At 43.4% G+C, this 20,483-nt stretch overlaps 1 protein-coding gene across 1 annotated transcript; it reads left to right on the top strand.

The window, feature by feature from the left end:
- Positions 1-8,754: 8,754 nt before the first annotated feature.
- Positions 8,755-14,793, top strand: LOC139530556 (transcription cofactor vestigial-like protein 2). The gene is made up of 4 exons (XM_071327075.1): positions 8,755-9,057; positions 9,653-9,995; positions 12,197-12,625; positions 13,584-14,793. Exons 1-4 carry the CDS (start codon positions 8,971-8,973, stop codon positions 13,625-13,627), a joined length of 903 nt encoding a protein of 300 aa, XP_071183176.1. The 5' UTR covers positions 8,755-8,970; the 3' UTR covers positions 13,628-14,793.
- The last annotated feature ends 5,690 nt before the right edge of the window (positions 14,794-20,483 follow it).

Here is a 20,483-nt window from a genome sequence, read left to right on the forward strand (position 1 = left end):
ACCATCAAGATTAATTGTCAGATTCAACAGAAGATCTCTTTGTTTCTTGGGACCTAGAACAAGCATCTCTGTTTTGTCTGAGTTTAAAAGTAGAACATTTGCAGCCATCCTCTTCCTTATGTCTGAAACACAGGCTTCCAGCGAGGGCAATTTTGGGCCTACACCATGTTTCATCTAAATGTACAGCTGTGTGTCATCCGCATAGCAGTGAAAGTTAACATTATGTTTTCGAATGACATCCCCAAGAGGTAAAATATATAGTGAAAACAATAGTGGTCCTAAAACGCAACCTTGAGGAACACCGAAATTTACAGTTGATTTGTCAGAGGACAAACCATCCACAGAGACAAACTGATATCTTTCTGACAGATAAGATCTAAACCAGGCCAGAACTTGTCCGTGTAAACCAATTTGGGTTTCCAATCTCTCCAAAAGAATGTGGTGATCGATGGTATCAAAAGCAGCACTAAGGTCTAGGAGCACGAGGACAGATGCAGAGCCTTGGTCTCACGCCAATAAAAGGTATTTTACCACCTTCACAAGTGCAGTCTCAGTGCTATGATGGGATCTAAAACCAAACTGAAGCATTTCGTATACATTGTTTGTCTTTAGGAAGGCAGTGAGTTGCTGCGCAACAGCTTTTTCAATTTTTTTTGAGAGGAATGGGAGATTCGATATAGGCCGATATTTTTTTAAATATTTTCTGGGTCAAGATTTGGCTTTTTCAAGAGAGGCTTTATTCCTGCCACTTTTAGTGAGTTTGGTACACATCCGGTGGGATAGAGAGCCGTTTATTATGTTCAGCATAGGAGGGACAAGCACAGGAAGCAGCTCTTTCAGTAGTACAGAGTTCCTTGGCTGAGATGTGAGAACTTGCCAGAAGGACAACAGTCTCTACAGCACTTTACCAATCTGGGCTTTATGGGAGAGTGGCCAGACGGAAGCCACGTTGAGAAAAAGGCATATAACAGCACGCCTTGGAATGTGCTAAAAGTCTCGTGAAAGACTCTGAGATCTTAAGGCAAAAGACTCTGTGGTCTCATGAGAAAAAAACCCTATTTGGCCTGAATGCAAAGCTCTATTGTCTAGAGAAAACCAGGTACAGCTCATCACCCATCTAACACCATCCCTACCGTGAAGCATGGTGATGACAGCATCATAGTGGTAATAATAGAGAGAATAATGAATGGAGCCAAGTATAGGCAACTCTTTGATGAGAACCTGCTTCAGAGTGTAAATGACCTTAGGGGGCAAAGATTTACGTTCCAACAAGACAATGACCTCAAGCACACAGCCAGAGCAATGGGGGAAGGGCTTCAGAACAAGAATGTAGAAGTCCTTGAGTGGCCATGCAAAGCCCAAACTTGAATCCCATTCAAATCTGTGGAAAAACTTAAAGATTGCTGTTCACCGCTGCTCCCCATCTAACTTAACAGAGCTTGAAAAAATCTACAAGAAAGAATTTGAGAAAATCCCCAAATCCAGATGTGCAAAGTTGATACAGACATACCCAAGACGACTGACTCGAAGCTGTAATCGCCACCCAAGCTCCTTTTACATAGTATTGACTCAGTGGTGTGAATACTTATGTAAATGAGATAAACCTTATAACAGCCACTATAGTGTTATGGAATAGGTTAGGTAGTTTACACTGCACGCTTCAGCTCACGACCACTACCACTTCCACACTCTATTCCCCCAGGGGGCAGCTGCCAGCACCCAGGTCCAAGTGTTGTTCTGCCAAGCCATGATAAGGACATGTTCTGCAAATTAAGGTGATCATCAGTGAGTGTCCCAGCTTTTTGTATGTATTTGTTTCTGCCACCATCTGAACATAATCTGCTTGGGCTCTCTGACCCAAAGGAGTCAACTGGCCCTGGACCTAAGGTAAGGTTGCTGTCTCCCTGGGCACACGTGCATCCAACACAGTCCTCTCAAACGCTGATTTCTCACATAGATGCACACATTCATTCAGGTTACAGACCATGTAACTAGGCCTAGGACCTCTAGTCAAAGTGAGCGCAACAATATCCGTAAACTATTGGTTTCGTAACAATAGACCTAATAACTCAAGCCTGATAATGCAGTTTTCCTATATTCAATATATTGTCATGGACGGCACCTTTGACTTAGCCATGTTACAGCCTGGTTTAAGTGAAACAATGGTGAGTGCAGCATTCAGTCTGAAACTGGGCCTGTGTGTGTGTGTGTGTGTGTGTGTGTGTGTGTGTGTGTGTGTGTGTGTGTGTGTGTGTGTGTGTGTGTGTGTGTGTGTGTGTGTGTGTGTGTGTGTTTGTGTGTGTGTGTGTGTGTGTGGACGTGTTTAACTATTCTTGTGGGGACCAGAAGTCCCTACAAGAATAGTAAACGAACAAAATGTTGACCAGCTGGGGACATTTTGTTAGTTCCCACAAGGTCAAATGCTATTTCTAGGGGGTTTAGGGTTAAGGTTAGAATTAGTGTTAGGGTTAGAATTAAGTTAAATATTAAGGTTAGGAGCTAGGGTTAGTTTTAGGGTTAGGGTTAGGAGCTAGGGTTAGGTTTAGGGTTAGGATAAAGTTTAGGTTTTTGGGTTAGGGTTAAGGTTAGGGTTAGGGTTAGGGTAAGAGTACGGGTTAGGATTAGGGTTAGGTTTAGGGTTAGGGGTTAGGGAAAATAGGATTTTGAATGGGACTGAATTGTATGTCCCCACAAGGTTAGCTGTACAAGACTGTGTGTGTGTGTGTGTGTGTGTGTGTGTGTGTGTGTGTGTGTGTGTGTGTGTGTGTGTGTGTGTGTGTGTGTGTGTGTGTGTGTGTGTGTGTGTGTGTGTGTGTGTGTGTGTGTGTGTGTGTGTGTGTGTGTGTGTGTGTCACTGTCAGACCCATAGGGATGGCTCAGGACAGCTGGAGGGACTGTGAGCCACTGGGAAGACCAGGACAAGAGAGCAGCTGTTCTGTCTATGTCTCTCTAACACATGCTGCATGGAGCAGGGGGGATTTGTGTAGCTGAAGCTGAAGCAGGCCGATAGGATAAACAAGTGTGGAATGCTGGGAGAGGCAGAGTGACCCCCTTGGGTCCGTGCCAGACAGAGACCTTAAAAAAGGCGTTGTTGTTTCAGTGGTTATGGTTCAATCTTCCATAGCCTGGTTAAACCAGAATGAACGCTGCGTTCGCAATTGAAGTGAAGTAAAACAATGATTGTCTGTTTTAACCATGGTATCTATCTGTGCTCTGTCCAAACATGCAGTACTGTGTATAGCCTGTGTGTTGTGTGCAAAGTCATGCTTTGCTGGCCACAGCGACATGTTCTTGGATGTTACTTAATTCGTAAAAAAAATAAAATAATTGTTCAACGGTGATTGATAGCATGGATTATAAAGTATTCCTGGTGTCACGATCATATTGGAGGTCTAAATAAAGCTGGTGCCATTACTTCTCTCAACAGGTCAGCCAATCAGAGGCGTCGGAGCAGTTCTCATTTAGCCTGTGTAGAAAGAGGATGGGTTTGGATGTCCGGGGTCATATGCAACAGTGATGTAACTTGTTTATTTTCAGCTAGCGCACGCCACGCACACACATGCAAACACATACACATTATTGTGCTTTAATAATAATAAAAAACGAAATATATAATACACAATAAATCATTCAAATAAATAAAGTAAAAATCAATACAATTAATTATTTATAAATCAATGACCTAAATGAGCAATCATTATGCACAAATAATGGACACTAATGCTCATAATGATGCATGTAGACATTAACCTATTTTAACCTGCTTGTGCCCTACCTCTATTCTCTGCTCCAGTCAAGGGGTTGAGTCACTCGCCCTCCTCCCTTTCCTAGTGTGGTCAGTACATGACAAGTGTTGCATTGCTAACCACACACACACACACTGTTGCCAAATAGTGACAAATGACTGTAGATGATTGTTCCGGAGGAAAGGCAGAGTGAGGTAAGACAACGATGAGGTTTATGTGTTGCTGGGGAAGAGAGGGAAGAGGGAGATAGAAAGTCATGGTCATTAATACTAGAAGTCTCCATTCCATCAGCAGCAGCTGTTTATCACGCTGTAAGTTGGAGTGCACCAACATTGCATCACACACAGCTCTGGCTCCAGCACCCCAGCCGCCGGCTCTGCCCAGCTCCGTCCTGTATGTTAAATATTTAGGCAGACGACAACATCAAAAGAGCGTTGTATGAAAGAAAAAGACAAGATAAATGAAATAATGCTTGAATCAGAGCTTAAACTGCAAAAGTAAAAGCATTAGTTGATACACAACACATAAACACAGCAACATGATATCGAAATGTCCTTTGCCATGTTTCTACCTTCTGTAGACATTGTATCGCAGGGATTCTAGACATCAACATCCACCCACCCACCTAAGCAGCAACACGACTTCCCCCAACTTCCTACCGGCCTCATCTGCTAACAGACATCAGAGGCATTCCAACTCATCTGACACTCGTCGAAGGAATTCTGCAAATATTCCACACAATTCTCCCAGGCAGTCCCGAGTGTCTGTCAAAAAGACTGGCATGCCGACCAAATCAGGCTCCTTTAAAACTTAAAGCACCACCTTGCTCTTTTTAACTATTAAACCCTCCCCAGAGTTAAAGTCCGCGCCTCCATGAAAATCTAATTAGCTCCTTTAAAACTTAAAGCACCACCTTGCTCTTTTAAACTATTAAAACCCCCCAGTCAATGTCCGCGCCTCCGTGGAAATCTAATTAGCATAAGAAACAAATCTCCATAAAAATCTGTCCGTTTAAGCTAGAGATATTTATGTTTTTGCATTGTATATGTCTTAATCCACCGCATCCGCCAGTGTGTCGCACAGTGTCGCACTTTCGCACTTCCGTATCTGTGGTGAAAGGTGAAAGAGACAGTGAGACATCCCGAAAATCAGTCTTCTCACAAAATCGTCTGTAGCATCTGAATGGTTTGGCTGCTCACTAATATGACCACTCTGTGGAAAGGTGTTTTGCTCTAGGACGCCCACAGGCGTCACAACACTCATCTGAAGGTCCTCCGGTATGGTTTGAAAAAATTCTATACAAATATCCAGTGCATTTGGAAAGTATTCAGATACCTTCACTTTTTCCACATTTTGTTATGTTACAGCCTTGTTAAAAAATGGATTCAATAAACTATTTTCCTCATCAATCTACACACAATACCCCGATAATGACAAAGTGAAAACAGCATTTCAGAAAATGTTCCACATTTTTGCAAATTTATAAAAAATAAATACAACAGAAATACCTCATTTAAATAAGTATTCAGACCCTTTGCTATACACGAAATTGAGCTCAGCTGCATCCTGTTTCCATTGATCATCCTTGAGATGTTTCTAAAACTTGACGGGAGTCCACCTGTGGTAAATTCAATTGATTGGACATGATTTGGAAAGGCACACACCTTCTATATCAGGTCCCACAGTTGACAGTGCATGTCAGAGAACCAAGCCATGAGGCCGAAGGAATTGTCCGTAGAGCATTGAAGTTCGCCAATAACACTGTGACCTCCGTCATTCTTAAATGGAAGAAGTTTCCTCTTCCTAGAGCTGGCAGCCCGACCAAACGGAAAATCAGATGGTCACTCTGACAGAGCTCCAGAGTTCCTCTGTGGAGATGGGAGAACCTTCCAGAAGGACAAACATCTCTGCAGCACTCCACTAATCAAGCCTTTATGGTAGAGTGGCCAGACGGAAGCCACTCTTCATTAAAAGGCACATGACAGCCCGCTTTGAGTTTGCCAAAAGGCACCTAAAGGACTCTCAGACCATGAGAAACAAAATTATCTGGTCTGATGAAACCAAGATTGAACTCTTTGGCCTGAATGCCAAGCGTCACGTCTGGAGGACACCAGGCACTGCTCATCACCTGGCCAATACCATCCCTATGGTGAAGCATGGTCGGTGGCAGCATCATGCTGTGGGGAGGTTTTTCAGCGGCAGGGTCTGGGAAACTATTCAGGATTGAAGAAAGATGAACGGCGCAAAGTACTGAAAGATCATTGATAAAAACCTGCTCCAGAGCACTCAGGATCTCAGACTGAGGCGAAGGTTCACCTTCCAACAGGACAACAACCCGAAGCACACAGCCAAGACAATGCAGGAGTGGCTTCAGGACAAGTCTCTGAATGTCCTTGAGTGGCCCAGCCAGAGACCGGATTTGAACTCGATCAAACATCTCTGGAGACACCTGAAAATAGCTGAGCAGCGACGCTTCCCATCCAACCTGACAGAGCTTGACAAAATCTGCAGAGAAGAATGGGAGAAACTCCCTAAATACAGGTGTGCCAAGCTTGTAGCATCATAGCCAAGAAGACTCGAGGCTGTAATTGCTGCCGAAGGTGCTTCAACAAAGTACTGAGTAAAGGGTGTGAATACTTATGTAAATGTTATATTTCATTTGATTTATTTTTTCAGTTTGCAAACATTTCTAAAAACCTGTTTTTGCTTTGTAATTACGGGATGTTGTGTGTAAATTGATGGAGATTTTTATTTATTTAATACATTTTAGAATTAGGCTGTAACGTAATGTGGATAAAGTGAATGGGTCTGAATACTTTCAAATGCACTGTATATACAAACGTATGTGGACACCCTTTCAAATGAGTGGATTTGGCTATTGCTGACAGGTGTATGAAATCGAGCACACAGCCATGCAATCTCTGTAGAAAAAAAGAATGGCTGGAACGGCACGAATAAAATGGAAACAAACGCATGGAAACCATGTGTTTGATGTATTTGATAACATTTCACTGACACCGCTCCAGCCATTACCACAAGCCCGCCCTCCCCAATTAAGGTGCTACCAACCACCTGTGCAGTAGAATGGCCTTACTGAAGAGCTCAGTGACTTTCAATGTGGCACCGTCATAGGATGACACCTTTTCAACAAGTCAGTTCGTAACATTTCTGCCCCGCTAGGGCTGCCCCGGTCAACTATAAGTGCTTTAATTGTGAAGTGGAAATGTCTAGGAGCAACAACGGCTCAGCCTCGAAAGAATGGGCCACACAAACTCACAGAACGGGACCGTGAAGTGCTGAAGCGCAAAAAAAAAACTTTAAAAATCGTCTGTCCTCGGTTGTAACATTCAGTACCGAGTTCCAAACTGTCTCTGGAAGCAACGTCAGCACAAGAACTGTTCGTCGGGAGCTTCATGAAATGGGTTATCATGGCAGAGCAGCCATACACTAGCTTAAGATCACCATGCGCAATGCCAAGCGTCGGCTGGAGTGGTGTAAAGCTCGCCGCCATTGGACTCTGGAGCAGTGGAAATGCGTTCTCTGGAGTGATGAATCACACTTCACCATCTGGCAGTCTGACGGACAAATCTGGGTTTGGCGGATATCAGGAAACGCTGCCTGCCCCAATGCATAGTGTCAACTGTAAAGTTTGGTGGAGGAGAATTAATAGTCTGGGGCTGTTCTTCATGGTTCGGGCTAGGCCACTTAGTTCCAGTGAATGGAACTCTTAACGCTACAGCACACAATGACATTCTAGACGATTATTTGCTTCCAACTTTGTGGCAACAGTTTGGGGAAGGCCCTTTCCTGTTTCAGTATGATAATGCCCCTGTGCACAAAGAGCCCTGACCCCATCGATTATTTTTGGGACTATCTGTCGTGAATCTGTTATTCAATGCGTTTGTATGGGCTAATAGCAGTAAGGCCAAATATATTTTTTCATCAACTAACTTTTGTATATATTTTTTAGATACTTCAAGGGGTCTTAAAATTCAAAATCAAATAGATAAATGATCCTTGGTATGACCTTCTTAAAACAATTCCATATAGCTTAGTAAAAAACCCTTCTTGGGCTTAGACAGGGCTTGGACTGTTATGGGTTTTAATGGGTCACATTTTTGATAGGACATCTAACCTATCAAAGTAAAGTAATTCATGTAGGGTAAATTGATTCATATTTTTCTTTTGTTATTATAAAATCGTACTATGACATCAGATGACATACTATGTGAGGAAAGCTCCTTGTTTGTGTAACTGATGGGTGATAATTTGTCATGGAATTGTGTATTTTTTTTCTCCTGGTGTTGGTATGGCCAGTGTGTGCACCCTACAGTTGACACCTAAGTGTCATTCTGAGAATTCCACCAAATAGCTCCAATGTCCGCAGAATTTACTTGGCTACCCCATGGATGTTTTAAAAGATGGCCAACTTGACACTTTAAATGGGAATGGAATACACATTTCCTATATCCTTTAATGAAGTCACTTGCTTGTTAAATGACTCTATTGCCTCTACGACCATAACTGAATCTAATTCTGCAGTGGGCCTATTGGCCTATGACCCTCTGTGTAACCCTTGGAAAAGTTTCATTTGGGGTCAAAGAAGTTAAGGATCATGCCAACTAAATTAGACAGATTACATTATGGAAATTGGAAAACGTGCATGGACAATAGAAAACGTGCATGGACAATAGAAAACGTGCATGGACAATAGAAAACGTGCATGGACAATACGTAATTCGATAATAATAGATTAACTTTACAATAATGAACCGATTACTCACAAATTATCATTGGCTACATTTCTTAATAGCATACAATTCTTATCTTAATAGAAAGAAATCGTAATATATTTTCGTGCTCTTTACTAAACAGCTTAGGCTTATGTAATATTACAAATCAGAGCATTTATTTTAGCGGGAAGCTATTGGACAAGGGTGGGTGGGTCGAGATGTACAGGAAACTCTTGTGTGGGTTTTGTTGTATAAACCTCTCTCACCACAATCTGAGAGCGCAGCTGCTGTTGCGCAGCGTAGCAGAGAGCGCGCTCTGGAGTGATGTCGAGCCTCGTGCTGCCTGCTGCGCATTGCCACTGACCGAGCGCCTTCTCTAGTTGCCTTGCTGCTGCTGGTAGCGGAATGTTGTCGCTCTCTTACAACGTTGGTTTCCATATGACAGTGCGACACTTCCCTTCCCTGGCCCGAGAGGACACCGTGTCATTACCATGAGTTGTTTGGATGTTATGTACCCAGCCTATGGACATTACGCACCGTACGATCCAGCCGCCCCCGCGTTCATCAACAGCTTCCAGGTAAGGAGGCGCTGTCAAATGTTTTCGAATTAATTAATTAAACGTGCGAGAGAAACTTTGTTTTCCGAGAATAAGTTTATTTGCATAAAAAAGTAACCTATTTGATTGTTTTACCTACACAAAATGTTGGATCTATGGGGAGATTATCAACGAGGTCTGTAAGAAACCAAATGTCTCCAAAAATGTTTCCAAAACCTGCGATTCTCTGTTTCTCAATTTTCCATGATCAATGCTATGGATTTCACATTTGTTTTGTCTAATGTTGGTAGTTTATCAGACCCATAAGCAGTGGGTGTATGTTGTCGGTATTTGTATGACAGGAGGCTTACCAATTGGCACATACTGATTTCGTTTGAATAGTTGTGGTGAAAACAGTGTCATGATCACAAGACTATTAGTCAATGCACACACACACACACACACACACACACACACACACACACACACACACACACACACACACACACACACACACACACACACACACACACACACACACACGTCTTATGTCACAATAGACTTGGTCTTCCAGATCTCTCCCTTCTAACAACTGTCCATTGCCCCCACCCTGCCCCCCTTCCTCCTCCCCCTTCAGGCACCCATCGGTCTGAGGAGCCCCTCTCCTCGCCGCAGAGACTTCATGATGGAGAGCGTGGAGATGACAAGGTGTCCGGAGGGGGTTTCGGCGGGCACCAGCACGGGCCCTGGCTCTTCCTCCTCCGCCTCTTCCTCATCCTCATATCCCCGTGCCACTCGACCAGAGGAGTGCCATAAGGAGAAACAGGAAGTGCCCGAGGCTGAGTACCTGACGTCTCGTTGTGTCCTCTTCACGTACTACCAAGGGGACATCAGCAGTGTGGTAGACGAACACTTCTCCAGGGCACTCAGCTCCTACATGGAGGGAGAGGGCAAGAGGAGGGCATCGGACCTGGGCAAAGGTAGCATAGGCATAGTTAGGAGTGTTTTCGGTGTTTGTGTGTGTGTGTGTGTGTGTGTGTGTGTGTGTGTGTGTGTGTGTGTGTGTGTGTGTGTGTGTGTGTGTGTGTGTGTGTGTGTGTGTGTGTGTGTGTGTGTGTGTGTGTGTGTGTGTGTGTGTGTGCATCAGGCGAGGCTGTCAGAGGACACACAGAAGTGTGTGTGTAGATATACAATGGCAAACCAAAAAGGCAAAGAAATGGACAGAAGGGTGCTTGTTTAGTGGTGCCTGTTGTCCTCTGCCCTAATGGGGTCAGAGGTTAGGAAGGCTTGAGGGTCAAGGGTCAGGGATATTATTAGACAAGTGTGACATGCTTCATGCTCTCAGTTAAGTGTGTTTTTGGGCAGTTAAGTGTAGTTTGATGATTTTTCAGAAAAAGATTAATGGTAAGATTAACAAAGTTTAGGATTTGGGCCAAGAAATGACCCAATGGTAGGCAGTATGTCATAAATGAAACTGATATTGTAGAGAGAACCAGGTAAAGAGATTGTTTTACACAAAAGAGACTGACATTGCTCAGATGAATGGGCTATTAACAATCGGTGGACATTTGCTCTACAATCACCAACAGGTGCAGACAGCGCAGAAGATTTTTATATTCCTCTCGCGTCAACCAATGTCTTCACATTAATTGTATTCTACAGCTTTTTTACAAATGGTTTCAACTTTCTCTCGATCAATGGTACCACTATTACATTTGCCAAAGTAGTCACCCAAACTCGAGTTGTGCTCTGCCTGTCCTCCCGATTCCTATGTAGGACTTAGATCCTCCCTCTCCCTCTCTCGTTGGACGTCTTCCTGCCTGACAACAGATACTATGTTTATACGCGGCCGTAAGCGCTGAACCCCGCGGGCCAGCATATCGCCTTCAAATGGCTCCGGTCGGCCCCACAATGGCCGCCGCTGATTTATCACACAACTGGTTTGATTGGGGCTACTGCATGCACTGCCGCACGACGGTGTCTGTTTTCAGAGTAAATTCTAAATATAAAAAGTAACGTCTAAAAGCCTAAAACTGTCCCACTGACATTCTGCTTCGGGCGAACGAAGTGGTGCAGGAAAAAAACAACAGGTGGGGGGTGTGGGAGGGGTGTGTTGGGGGGAGGGGTTCATGTACAGGTCCAAAAGAAGGGGGTAAGTAAGGGGGCTGAGAGGAGGCAGGATACTGGGACAGGGTTCTCTTACTCTCTGTGTCAACGAGTGTCTGTATCTCTCTCTGCTTCAAGTTTTAATGTCCCGTGCACAAGCACAGTGAAATGCCTTTCTTGCAAACTCTAAACCCAACAATACAGTCATCAATATCAATGTAGTACTACAAATAACATAAGGCGGAACAAAAACGCACAAGAAATACAAATAAGAAATAAGAACGTGAGAAGTAAGTAAGCTACTGTATATACAGGGTCTGTTCCAATACCAATTTATAGGGATACTGGAGTGATATAGGTAGATATGTATAGGGGTAAGATGACTGGGCATCAGGATATAGCGTATATGATGATTGTATGTGAGTGTGTGTGTGTAGAGTAAGTATAAATCTGTGTGCATGTTATGTGTGTGTGAGCAAATGAAGTGAGTGTGTGTTGGAGCGTCAGTGTGTGTGAGTGTGCATAGAGTCAGTATAAAAATACAAGGTCAACTCAGTCCATGTCGCCATTTTGTTAGCAGTCTTGGTGTCGGACTCGGACTCGGACTCGGACTCTCTCTCTCTCTCTCTCTCTCTCTCTCTCTCTCTCTCTCTCTCTCTCTCTCTCTCTCTCTCTCTCTCTCTCTCTCTCTCTCTCTCTCTCTCTCTCTCTCTCTCTCTCTCTCTCTCTCTCTCTCTCTCTCTCTCTCTCTCTCTCTCTCTCTCTCTCTCTCTCTCTCTCTCTCTCTCTCTCTCTCTCTCTCTCTCTCTCTCTCTCTCTTTCTCTCTTCTCTTCTCTCTCTCTAAGATTCTGTAGTATTTATTTCTGTGGCCTGCAGGAGACTACTGTTGGTAGGACTGTGCTGTATGTACATATGTGTAAAAACCATGTGACCTAATGTTGTTGTTTTCATGACTTGCATGCATCTCTCACGGGCTATTCCATATGTGTCTGTAAACCATGCCATACAGTAACACAACTGTCCGTGACATATGCCTAAACCTGATCTCTCTCTCTCTCTCTCTCTCTCTCTCAGATACCCCTTCACCCAGCAGTCGCCGCAGCTTCCCCCCTTCCTTCTGGGACAGCAACTACTCCTCCCCCCAAAGTCGCTCCCACTGCGAACCCGGAATGCCCACTTATTCCATGGACCCCTACGCTTCCGGACTCCACCCGGGCATTCCGCACCCTCATGCTCACCCCCACTCGCACCTCCACCCATCAGAGGGGTGGGGCTACACCCCGAGCCAGGCCTACGGGCCCCCCAGGCCCCTCCACGAACTCTACACTCCTGGTGGCCTGGAGCCCCACCACCCCTACAGCCCCTTGCTTATGCCCACCGTGCGGCCCCACCACCTGGGCTCCCTCCCCGTGCACCACCCCTACGACGTCACCAAGCTGGACCCCACCGCGCCCTGGCCGGGCCTGCTGCCCCCCGGAGAGATGACCCTCAACATGGACGCAGGTATGGAGTCGCTTCTCTACTTCAGCGGAGCCTACCGCAACCACAACAAGCACAACCACAACAACCTGCAACTTTTCAATAGCAGTCCTCTCTGCTGCAGCCACAGCCACCTGCGTGTCCATAGTCCCATAAATTTGCAATATCGGTTAACACCATGAACCTCAAACGCTCGACAGGCTTATGACCACTGACATTAACATTGGAAAGCGGATTTTTGAGCCCCCAGAAATTATTTTAATACAGATGAATATGTACCCGCAACCCCAATGAAATGGACTTTTCAATATCATCTGTCAACATGGCTTAGTCATTTCGGTTGTCATTGTGCTATTGTTCCGAATTCTTCAATGTAAGCTGATCAATAATGTAACACTATTAAATGTCAGTTTCCCACCAGACGACCTGTCACCTGACTGTATAACGATGGCTGCCGAGCACACCAAACATTTATTTGGTGTGGCAGCCATCACAGGACTCTCCACCAGTATGCGTTATTGACCGGGAAAAAAACATACTTTTACCAGTTCTCTATCAGTGTGTTTTGCCCTCAGTGCTGGGACGGTTTGTTGCCAATAATAAACTGTTGTAATTTTGTCCACCTCACTCTCTAACCAGAGCCCAATTTGGCGATTAACATCCACCCACAACTTAGTCTTCAGTCTCGGTAGACTAAACCTCTACATTAACCTGGTCTTACAAGCCACCTCAGCAGTTTGTTTCTTTCAGCTATATTTGTCACTTTTAGGTCACATTTGTGAGCTGTCCTACTGTATGTTTCTTTGCTGCTGTTGTATGGCATAAACAGAAAATTAGTGTCAGGGAAAACACATCATCAATAGCCTTTAAAAAAAATTGAAGCTGTTTGGATTAAAGAGCAGGAGCAGCCATGACAACCATTGTGCCTCGTTCTCATTGTTTTCCTCCATTGTATCTTCTGTCTTTTTTTCTACATCCCCAGGCCTCCAGCATCACAAGAAAGGGAAGGACCTGTACTGGTTTTAACAACCCTCCTCCTTTACCATCGACCAGCCATTACCGGATCCAATTAGGACGTCTGGACCTGTACCATTGAAGCGCCCCCTCCTCGCTGTTCCCTCATCCCCCTTTATCCCTCACCCACCACCCCCCTCGTCCCCCCCCCCATTTGCCCTCGCCTCCCCCCAGGCCCACAGTGCCAGCGCAGCCGAGAGGCTCCAGGTCGGCATGTGTGTACCATGGAGATAAAGACTCAGAGGCTGGGCTTATGGAGAGCAGAGCAGAGAGAGAAGATGTACAGCCTTGGAGACCACTGCTCTGTGTTCTGTGATGACTGGCCTATCCCTCTCCTCTCCTATCGCTGCTCAGGGCTCATCTGTGTGGTGTAGCAGCATAGAGAACATTGGAGGCCACTAGCAATGTGCTAACAACAGTGTCCTGGTTTGGATAGAAAGACAGAGAGGGACAGGCTCATAAGAAACTTCCTTTGGACACAGGGGAAGTGCAAACAAAGACGGATGAGATCAAATGGTATTTATCACATGCTTCGTAAACAGCAGGTGTAGACTAACATTGAAATGCTTATACCGGTCGCCCAATCTTTCACTACACCCATCCCTACTGCAGGTTCTCTTCTCTGTGTTGACACTGCACTCTGGGCCGTTATCTGCATTTCAACAAATGGACATGCGATGATTGGACTGGCTGTGTATGGTTTTGGATTGTGAATGTAATCATAATGTTTTTTGTTTTTTTTCTATTTATTTGTGTTTTAATATGCATTTCTGAAATTAAATCTTCATTTGGCCAGTGCTCTGGAAATACTGTGGTTGTGGTTTATTAAAAGATGGTTGAGAAATTCTTGAAGAATGATTGCCAGAGGCTACTATAAAGGTGTTTGATAGTATTTGTTGATCTATGAACTAACCTTTTAGTTTGAGGAAAGGAAACACTACAATGTATGTCAATGATCAGCATATTTAATAATAAGCATTTCAAGCTGTTGATCAAGTATTGATCAGACACCACATTTATTTTTAATAATTTGAATGTGTTCCATTGATGTTCCTTTCATTATACATATGATTTTTAGCCGTTTTAAAATGTGGACCTTAGAAGTGTTATTCAGGGTGTGCATTCTCTTGCTTGTTTCAAGAAATAACATTATTGTCAATAAATATTTTTATGGTAAATTCAGACTTTCTTTCAATATCTCTACAGAATGATTGGAGTGATTATTAAAACGTATATGGACCAATCAGCATAACCCAGTGGCAAAACTGGTTGCAACGATATCATCATGAAGTCTTTTGTGACGTCAGGGTCGGGTTATAAACTGGTTCTAAAATTTAAAAAAATGGTTATCTGACCAAATGACACATCTTTCCTATGACGTGTTTATGTTGTCATGAAAAAAAAAATCACCTTTACCTGGTTGTAATCTGGTCGTATGATGTCTTTTCAACCAGGGAATTATGTAATTGTTACATTACATGTCACATTTTGCCTGCTGGGAAAGCTAGTGAAGGCCTGAAGATATGTCACACTTGAAATGACCGTGATTGAGTTATCAATGTAAACAACATAGTTTTGTGGGGCGTAAATTTAAACAGAATTCAATTCCAAAATCTAAAATAATCCAAATAATCCAAACACCTCCAAAGACATTCTGTTTCACTTCCATTTGACACCTTGACACCTATGAAGTGGAAACGAGCTTTGAATTCCAATCACGTGTAATCAGAGATGACTCCAACCCTCCCAGTTATGCACAAGTGTTGCTGCACTATTGATCCGGATGATAATCAAATTGTGTAAGTATGCCAAGCATCGTACATGTTCATTTAGATGGACATTATGTTTGAGCGACTCGGGAGCAGCCAAGTATGTTACTGGCTGAGTCCCAAATCGCATCCTATTACCTATGCAGTGCACTACCTTTGTCCAGAGCCCTACGGGCCCCAGTCAAAAGTAGTGAATAGGGCGCCATTTGGGACACGACCATGGCCCCGAGTCTTGGAAAAACACATGTAAAGTAATCAAGTTGGAATGACTTTTTGAGGAACTGTATCTTGTTGCTAAAAGCACCCTCTGTCAGACAACTTAAAGCCACACAATTACAAAAGGTATATTATAAGGTATACAGTTTTGTAAACGGTATAAGCATAGGGTATTTTATATCCCATTTAAGCCACAAAGATCATATTCAAATACTTCAAATGAATTAATTAGAGTTCTAAGATGTAATTCTACGATGCAAGCATAGAAATGTTTATATATCCAATCTGCCACTACAACTGTAATGACCTAAAGAACATGTAACAGCATATTGTTTAGCTACACCAGAGATGCACACTGAGATGTACACCTGCTCCTTCCATGACATAGACCGAATGGAGGTATTTATGGAGATAGTTTAGTGCCTAAAATAAGGGGATAAATACATGTAAAAAAGACATACAAATAGTTTCTTGATCTATCTTATATCTCTCAGATATAGGACAGATACTTCAGAACAAACTTCCTTTAGATAATGTTTTAATTGTTCCATGTAGGGAATCTGTTATTCAATACGTTTCTATTGGTTAATACCAGTATAGCCAAATTCAATGTTTCATCCATTACGTTTTTGTTTCATCCATTACGGGTTCTTAAAATACTAAATCAAATAGTTAAATAATCTTTGTAATGACCATCTTAAAACAATTCCAAAATGTTTGCTTAGAACACTTCTCCCTCCTCCGGCTTAGACAGGGCTTAGATTCTAGAGGGTTAAAGAAGGATTTTTAAGTCTTGAGACAATTGATACATGGATTGGGTATGTGTGCCATTCAGAGGGAGAATGGGCCAGACAACATTTTTAAATACCAGGCACATCGGTTTGTGTCAAGAATTGCAACACTGCTGGGTTTTAACCATACCTCCATGTACATACTACCTCAATAAGCCTGACTAACTGGTGTCTGTATATAGCCTTGCTACTCTTATTTTCAAATGTCTTTTTACTGTTGTTTTATTTCTTTACTTACACACACACACACACACACACACACACACACACACACACACACACACACACACACACACACACACACACACACACACACACACACACACACACACACACACACACACACACACACACACACACACACACACACACACACACACACACACACACACACCTTTTTTTCGCACTATTGGTTAGAACCTGTAAGTAAGCATTTCACTGTAAGGTCTACACCTGTTGTATTCGGCGCACGTGACAAATAAACTTTGATTTGATTTGATTTTTCACGCTAAACAGTTTCACATCAGGAATGGTCCACCAACCATAAGACATCCAGCCAACTTGATACAATTGTTGGAAGCATTGGCGTGAACATGGGCCAGCATGCCCCGACGAATTGAGGGTGTTCCTAATGTTTGGTACACTCAGTGTATGTTCTCATTTTAATTGGTCATCGCATGGGAATTGTATTACATTAGCCTGGTAGTGAACTTCTCACTTCACTTCCCTTATAGTTTTTCCAAAAACAATTGTTTTGCATGTGTTGAGGCAGAGGTGTCAATGCAAACCACTACCTTGCAGTAAGTGTGGACAGTGCTGCCATCTGGTGGAGAGTTCCCATTACCACTCCAGATAAACAAAATGCCATCCGCCAATGCGAGTGAACTATACTGAACAAAAATATAAACGCAACACGCAACAATTTCAAAGATTTTACTGAGTTACAGTTCACATGAGAAAATCAGTCAATTGAAATACATTCATTAGGCCTTAATCTATGGATTTCACATGACTGGGAATACAGATATGCATCTGTTGGTCACAGATACCTAAAAAAAACAAGTAGGGGAGTGGATCAGAAAACCAGTCAGTATCTGGTGTGACCAGATGTTTGCCTCATGCAGCGCAACGATCTCCTTCGCATAAAGTTGATCAGGCTGTTGATTGTGGCCTGTGGAATGTTGTCCCACTCCTCTTCAATGGCTGTGCGAAGTTTCTGGATATTAGCGGGAACTGGAACATGCTGTCATACACATCGATCCAGAGCAACCCAAACATGATCAATGGGTGACATGTATGTTGAGCCTTCAGGCCATGGAAGAACTGGGACATTTTCAGCTTCCAGGAATTGTGTACAGATCCTTGCGACATGGGGCCGTGCATTATCATGCTGAAACATGAGTTGATGGCAGAGGATTTTTAAGCAGCAGCATTTTTTATATATATATATTTTTTAACCTTTATTTAACTAGGCAAGTCAGTTAAGAACAAATTCTTATTTTCAATGACAGCCTAGGAACAGTGGGTTAACTGCCTTGTTCAGGGGCAGAATAACAGCTTTTTACCTTGTCAGATCAGGGATTTGATCTTGCAACCTTTCGGTTACAAGTCCAACGCTCTAACCACTAGGATACCTGCCCCCCCATAAATATAGCTGATACTAGCCTCCTTCTGGCTTCAAAAAAACCTTATTCCTAAAATAATTTTGCATTTAGGTTGTATAAAATAAAATAAATAACAATGAAACAAAAAATGCCATATTAGGCTATAGTCATTCTACAGTGCCTTTGAATTCACTTATTAAGGAGATCATGCGGTGAGCATTGCATGCCTAGTTTGTTAATTTAGCCTAGCAGATACTGTTATATTCCCATGCCCAAATCACAGTCAACACAAATCTATTTTGTAACAACAATATCATGGAATAAAAAGTTTCCCAAAAATTTTTTGTTTTACAAGTGCATATAGGCCTACCTGATGATCAACGGCTGCTGTGTTAAAAAATGAATAGCTGTTTTTTTTCTCATTCATTTATGATTAGATACTTCAGTTGTAACTGGTTCTGTTGCGCTCAATTTTTACAGTTGGTAGACAAATTTAGCACTGTTCCTAACTATCCTCTTTTTTACCAATAGCCTGTATGCACCACTCGGGGGTGCTCCTGAGTGGTGCAGCGGTCTAAGGCACAGCATCTCAATGCAAGAAGTGTCACTGCAGTCCTGGTTTGAATCCAGGCTACATCACATTTGGCCATGATTGGGAGTCCCATAGGGCAGCACACAATTGACCCAGCGTTGTCCGGGATTGGCTGGGGTAGGCTGTCGTGTCGTTGTAAATAAGAATTTGTCCTTATTGACTTACCTAGTAAAATATTCAAATCAAAACGTCTCCTGTGCTGCAGCATGCACTCATTTGTTGTCATGCTCTGTTTTGAAAGGTTGATCATGTCTCATCAACACCATCATGCCGGAAACCCTAGACCCACTCCAATTCGCATACCGCCCGAACAGATCCACAGATGACACAATTTCAATTGCACTCCACACTGTCCTTTCCCACCTGGACAAAAGGAACACCTATATGAGAATTCTATTCATTGACTACAGCTCAGAGTTCAACACCATAGTACCCTCAAAGCTCATCACCAAGCTAAGGACCCTGGGACTGAACACCTCCCTCCGCAACTGGATCCTGGACTTCCTGACGTGTCGCCCCCCCCCAGGCGGTGAGAGTAGGCAACAACACATCTGCCACGTTGACCATCAACACAGATGCCCCTCAGGGGCGTGTGCTTAGTTTCCTCCTATAGTTCCTGTTCACCCACGACTGCATGGGTTGGCACGACTCCGACGCCATCATCAAGTTTGCTGATGACACTACGGTGGTAGGACTGATCAACGACGACGATGAAGTAGCCTACAGGGAGGAGGTCAGTGACCTGGCAGGAGAACAACCTCAACGTCAGCAAGACAAAGGAGCTGATTGTAGACTACAGGAAACAGAGGGACGAGCGCGCCCTATCCATATCGATAAGGCTGTAGTGGAGCAGGTCCAGAGCTTCAAGTTCCTTAGTGTCCACATCAGGAACTAACATGGTTCACACACACCCACACAGTTGTAAAGAGGGCACAACAACACCTCTTCCCCCTCAGGAGGTGGAAAAAATCTGGCATGGGCCCTCAGATCCTCAAAAAGTTCTACAGCTGCACCATTGAGAGCTGCTTAACTGGCTGCATCACCTCTTGGTACGGCAACTGCAAGGCACCCGACCACATGGCGCTGGGGCCGTGCTCCCTGCCATCCACGACTTCTATACCAGGCGGTGTCAGAGACACACTCATACACACATGCACTCACAAGTTGCTGCTACTGCTCAGTCTATTATCTATCCTTTGTCTGGTCACTTTACCCCTGCCTATATGTACATAGCTACCTCAATTACCTCGTACCCCTGCAGACTTGTCACCTGACTCCAGCTGTAAATGCAGCATAGGTTGTAATCTTTATGCACCCACACAACTCACATAGCACAGGTGTTCAGTGGTTTAGCAGCAGACTGCTGTGAACGTGTTCGTGGGCCTGCCTGCTTGCCTGTGCGTGCATGCGTGGGTGTGTGCAGTGGTGTAAGATATTTAATATATATATATATATATTTTATATTTACTACTTCTATGTTTCTGACATCTTTCACTTTTACTTCACTACATTCCTATAGGAAATAATGTACTTTTTACTCCATACATTTTTCCTGACACCCAAAAGTACTTGTTACTTTTTTAATGTTTAGCAGGACAGGAAAATGTCCAATTCACGCACTTATCAAGAGAACACATGGTCATCCCTACTGCCTCTGATCTGGCGGACTCACTAAACACAAATGCATTGTTTGTGAATTATGTTGGAGTGTGCCTCTGGCTATCCGTAAATGTTAAAAAAACAAGAAAATGGTGCCGTCTGCTTTGCTTAATATAAGGAATTTGAAATTATTTATACTTTTACTTTGGATACTTAAGTATAATTCAGCAATTACATTTACTTTTGATACTTAAGTATATTTAAAAATAAATACTTTAGACGTAAACTGAAGTGGTA

The sequence above is a fragment of the Salvelinus alpinus genome, chromosome 9 (genome assembly GCF_045679555.1).
Source record: "Salvelinus alpinus chromosome 9, SLU_Salpinus.1, whole genome shotgun sequence".
NCBI classification, from domain to species: domain Eukaryota; kingdom Metazoa; phylum Chordata; class Actinopteri; order Salmoniformes; family Salmonidae; genus Salvelinus; species Salvelinus alpinus.

What these genes read in the sequence shown, in the direction of transcription:
- LOC139530556 (XM_071327075.1), top strand. Translation starts at nt 8,971, where the DNA reads ATGAGTTGTTTGGATGTTATGTACCCAGCCTATGGACATTACGCACCG. An exon ending in GGCATCGGACCTGGGCAAAG is followed by an intron (nt 9,996 to 12,196) that starts GTAGCATAGGCA and finishes TCTCTCTCTCAG; the next exon opens with ATACCCCTTCACCCAGCAGT. An exon ending in GACCCTCAACATGGACGCAG is followed by an intron (nt 12,626 to 13,583) that starts GTATGGAGTCGC and finishes CTACATCCCCAG; the next exon opens with GCCTCCAGCATCACAAGAAA.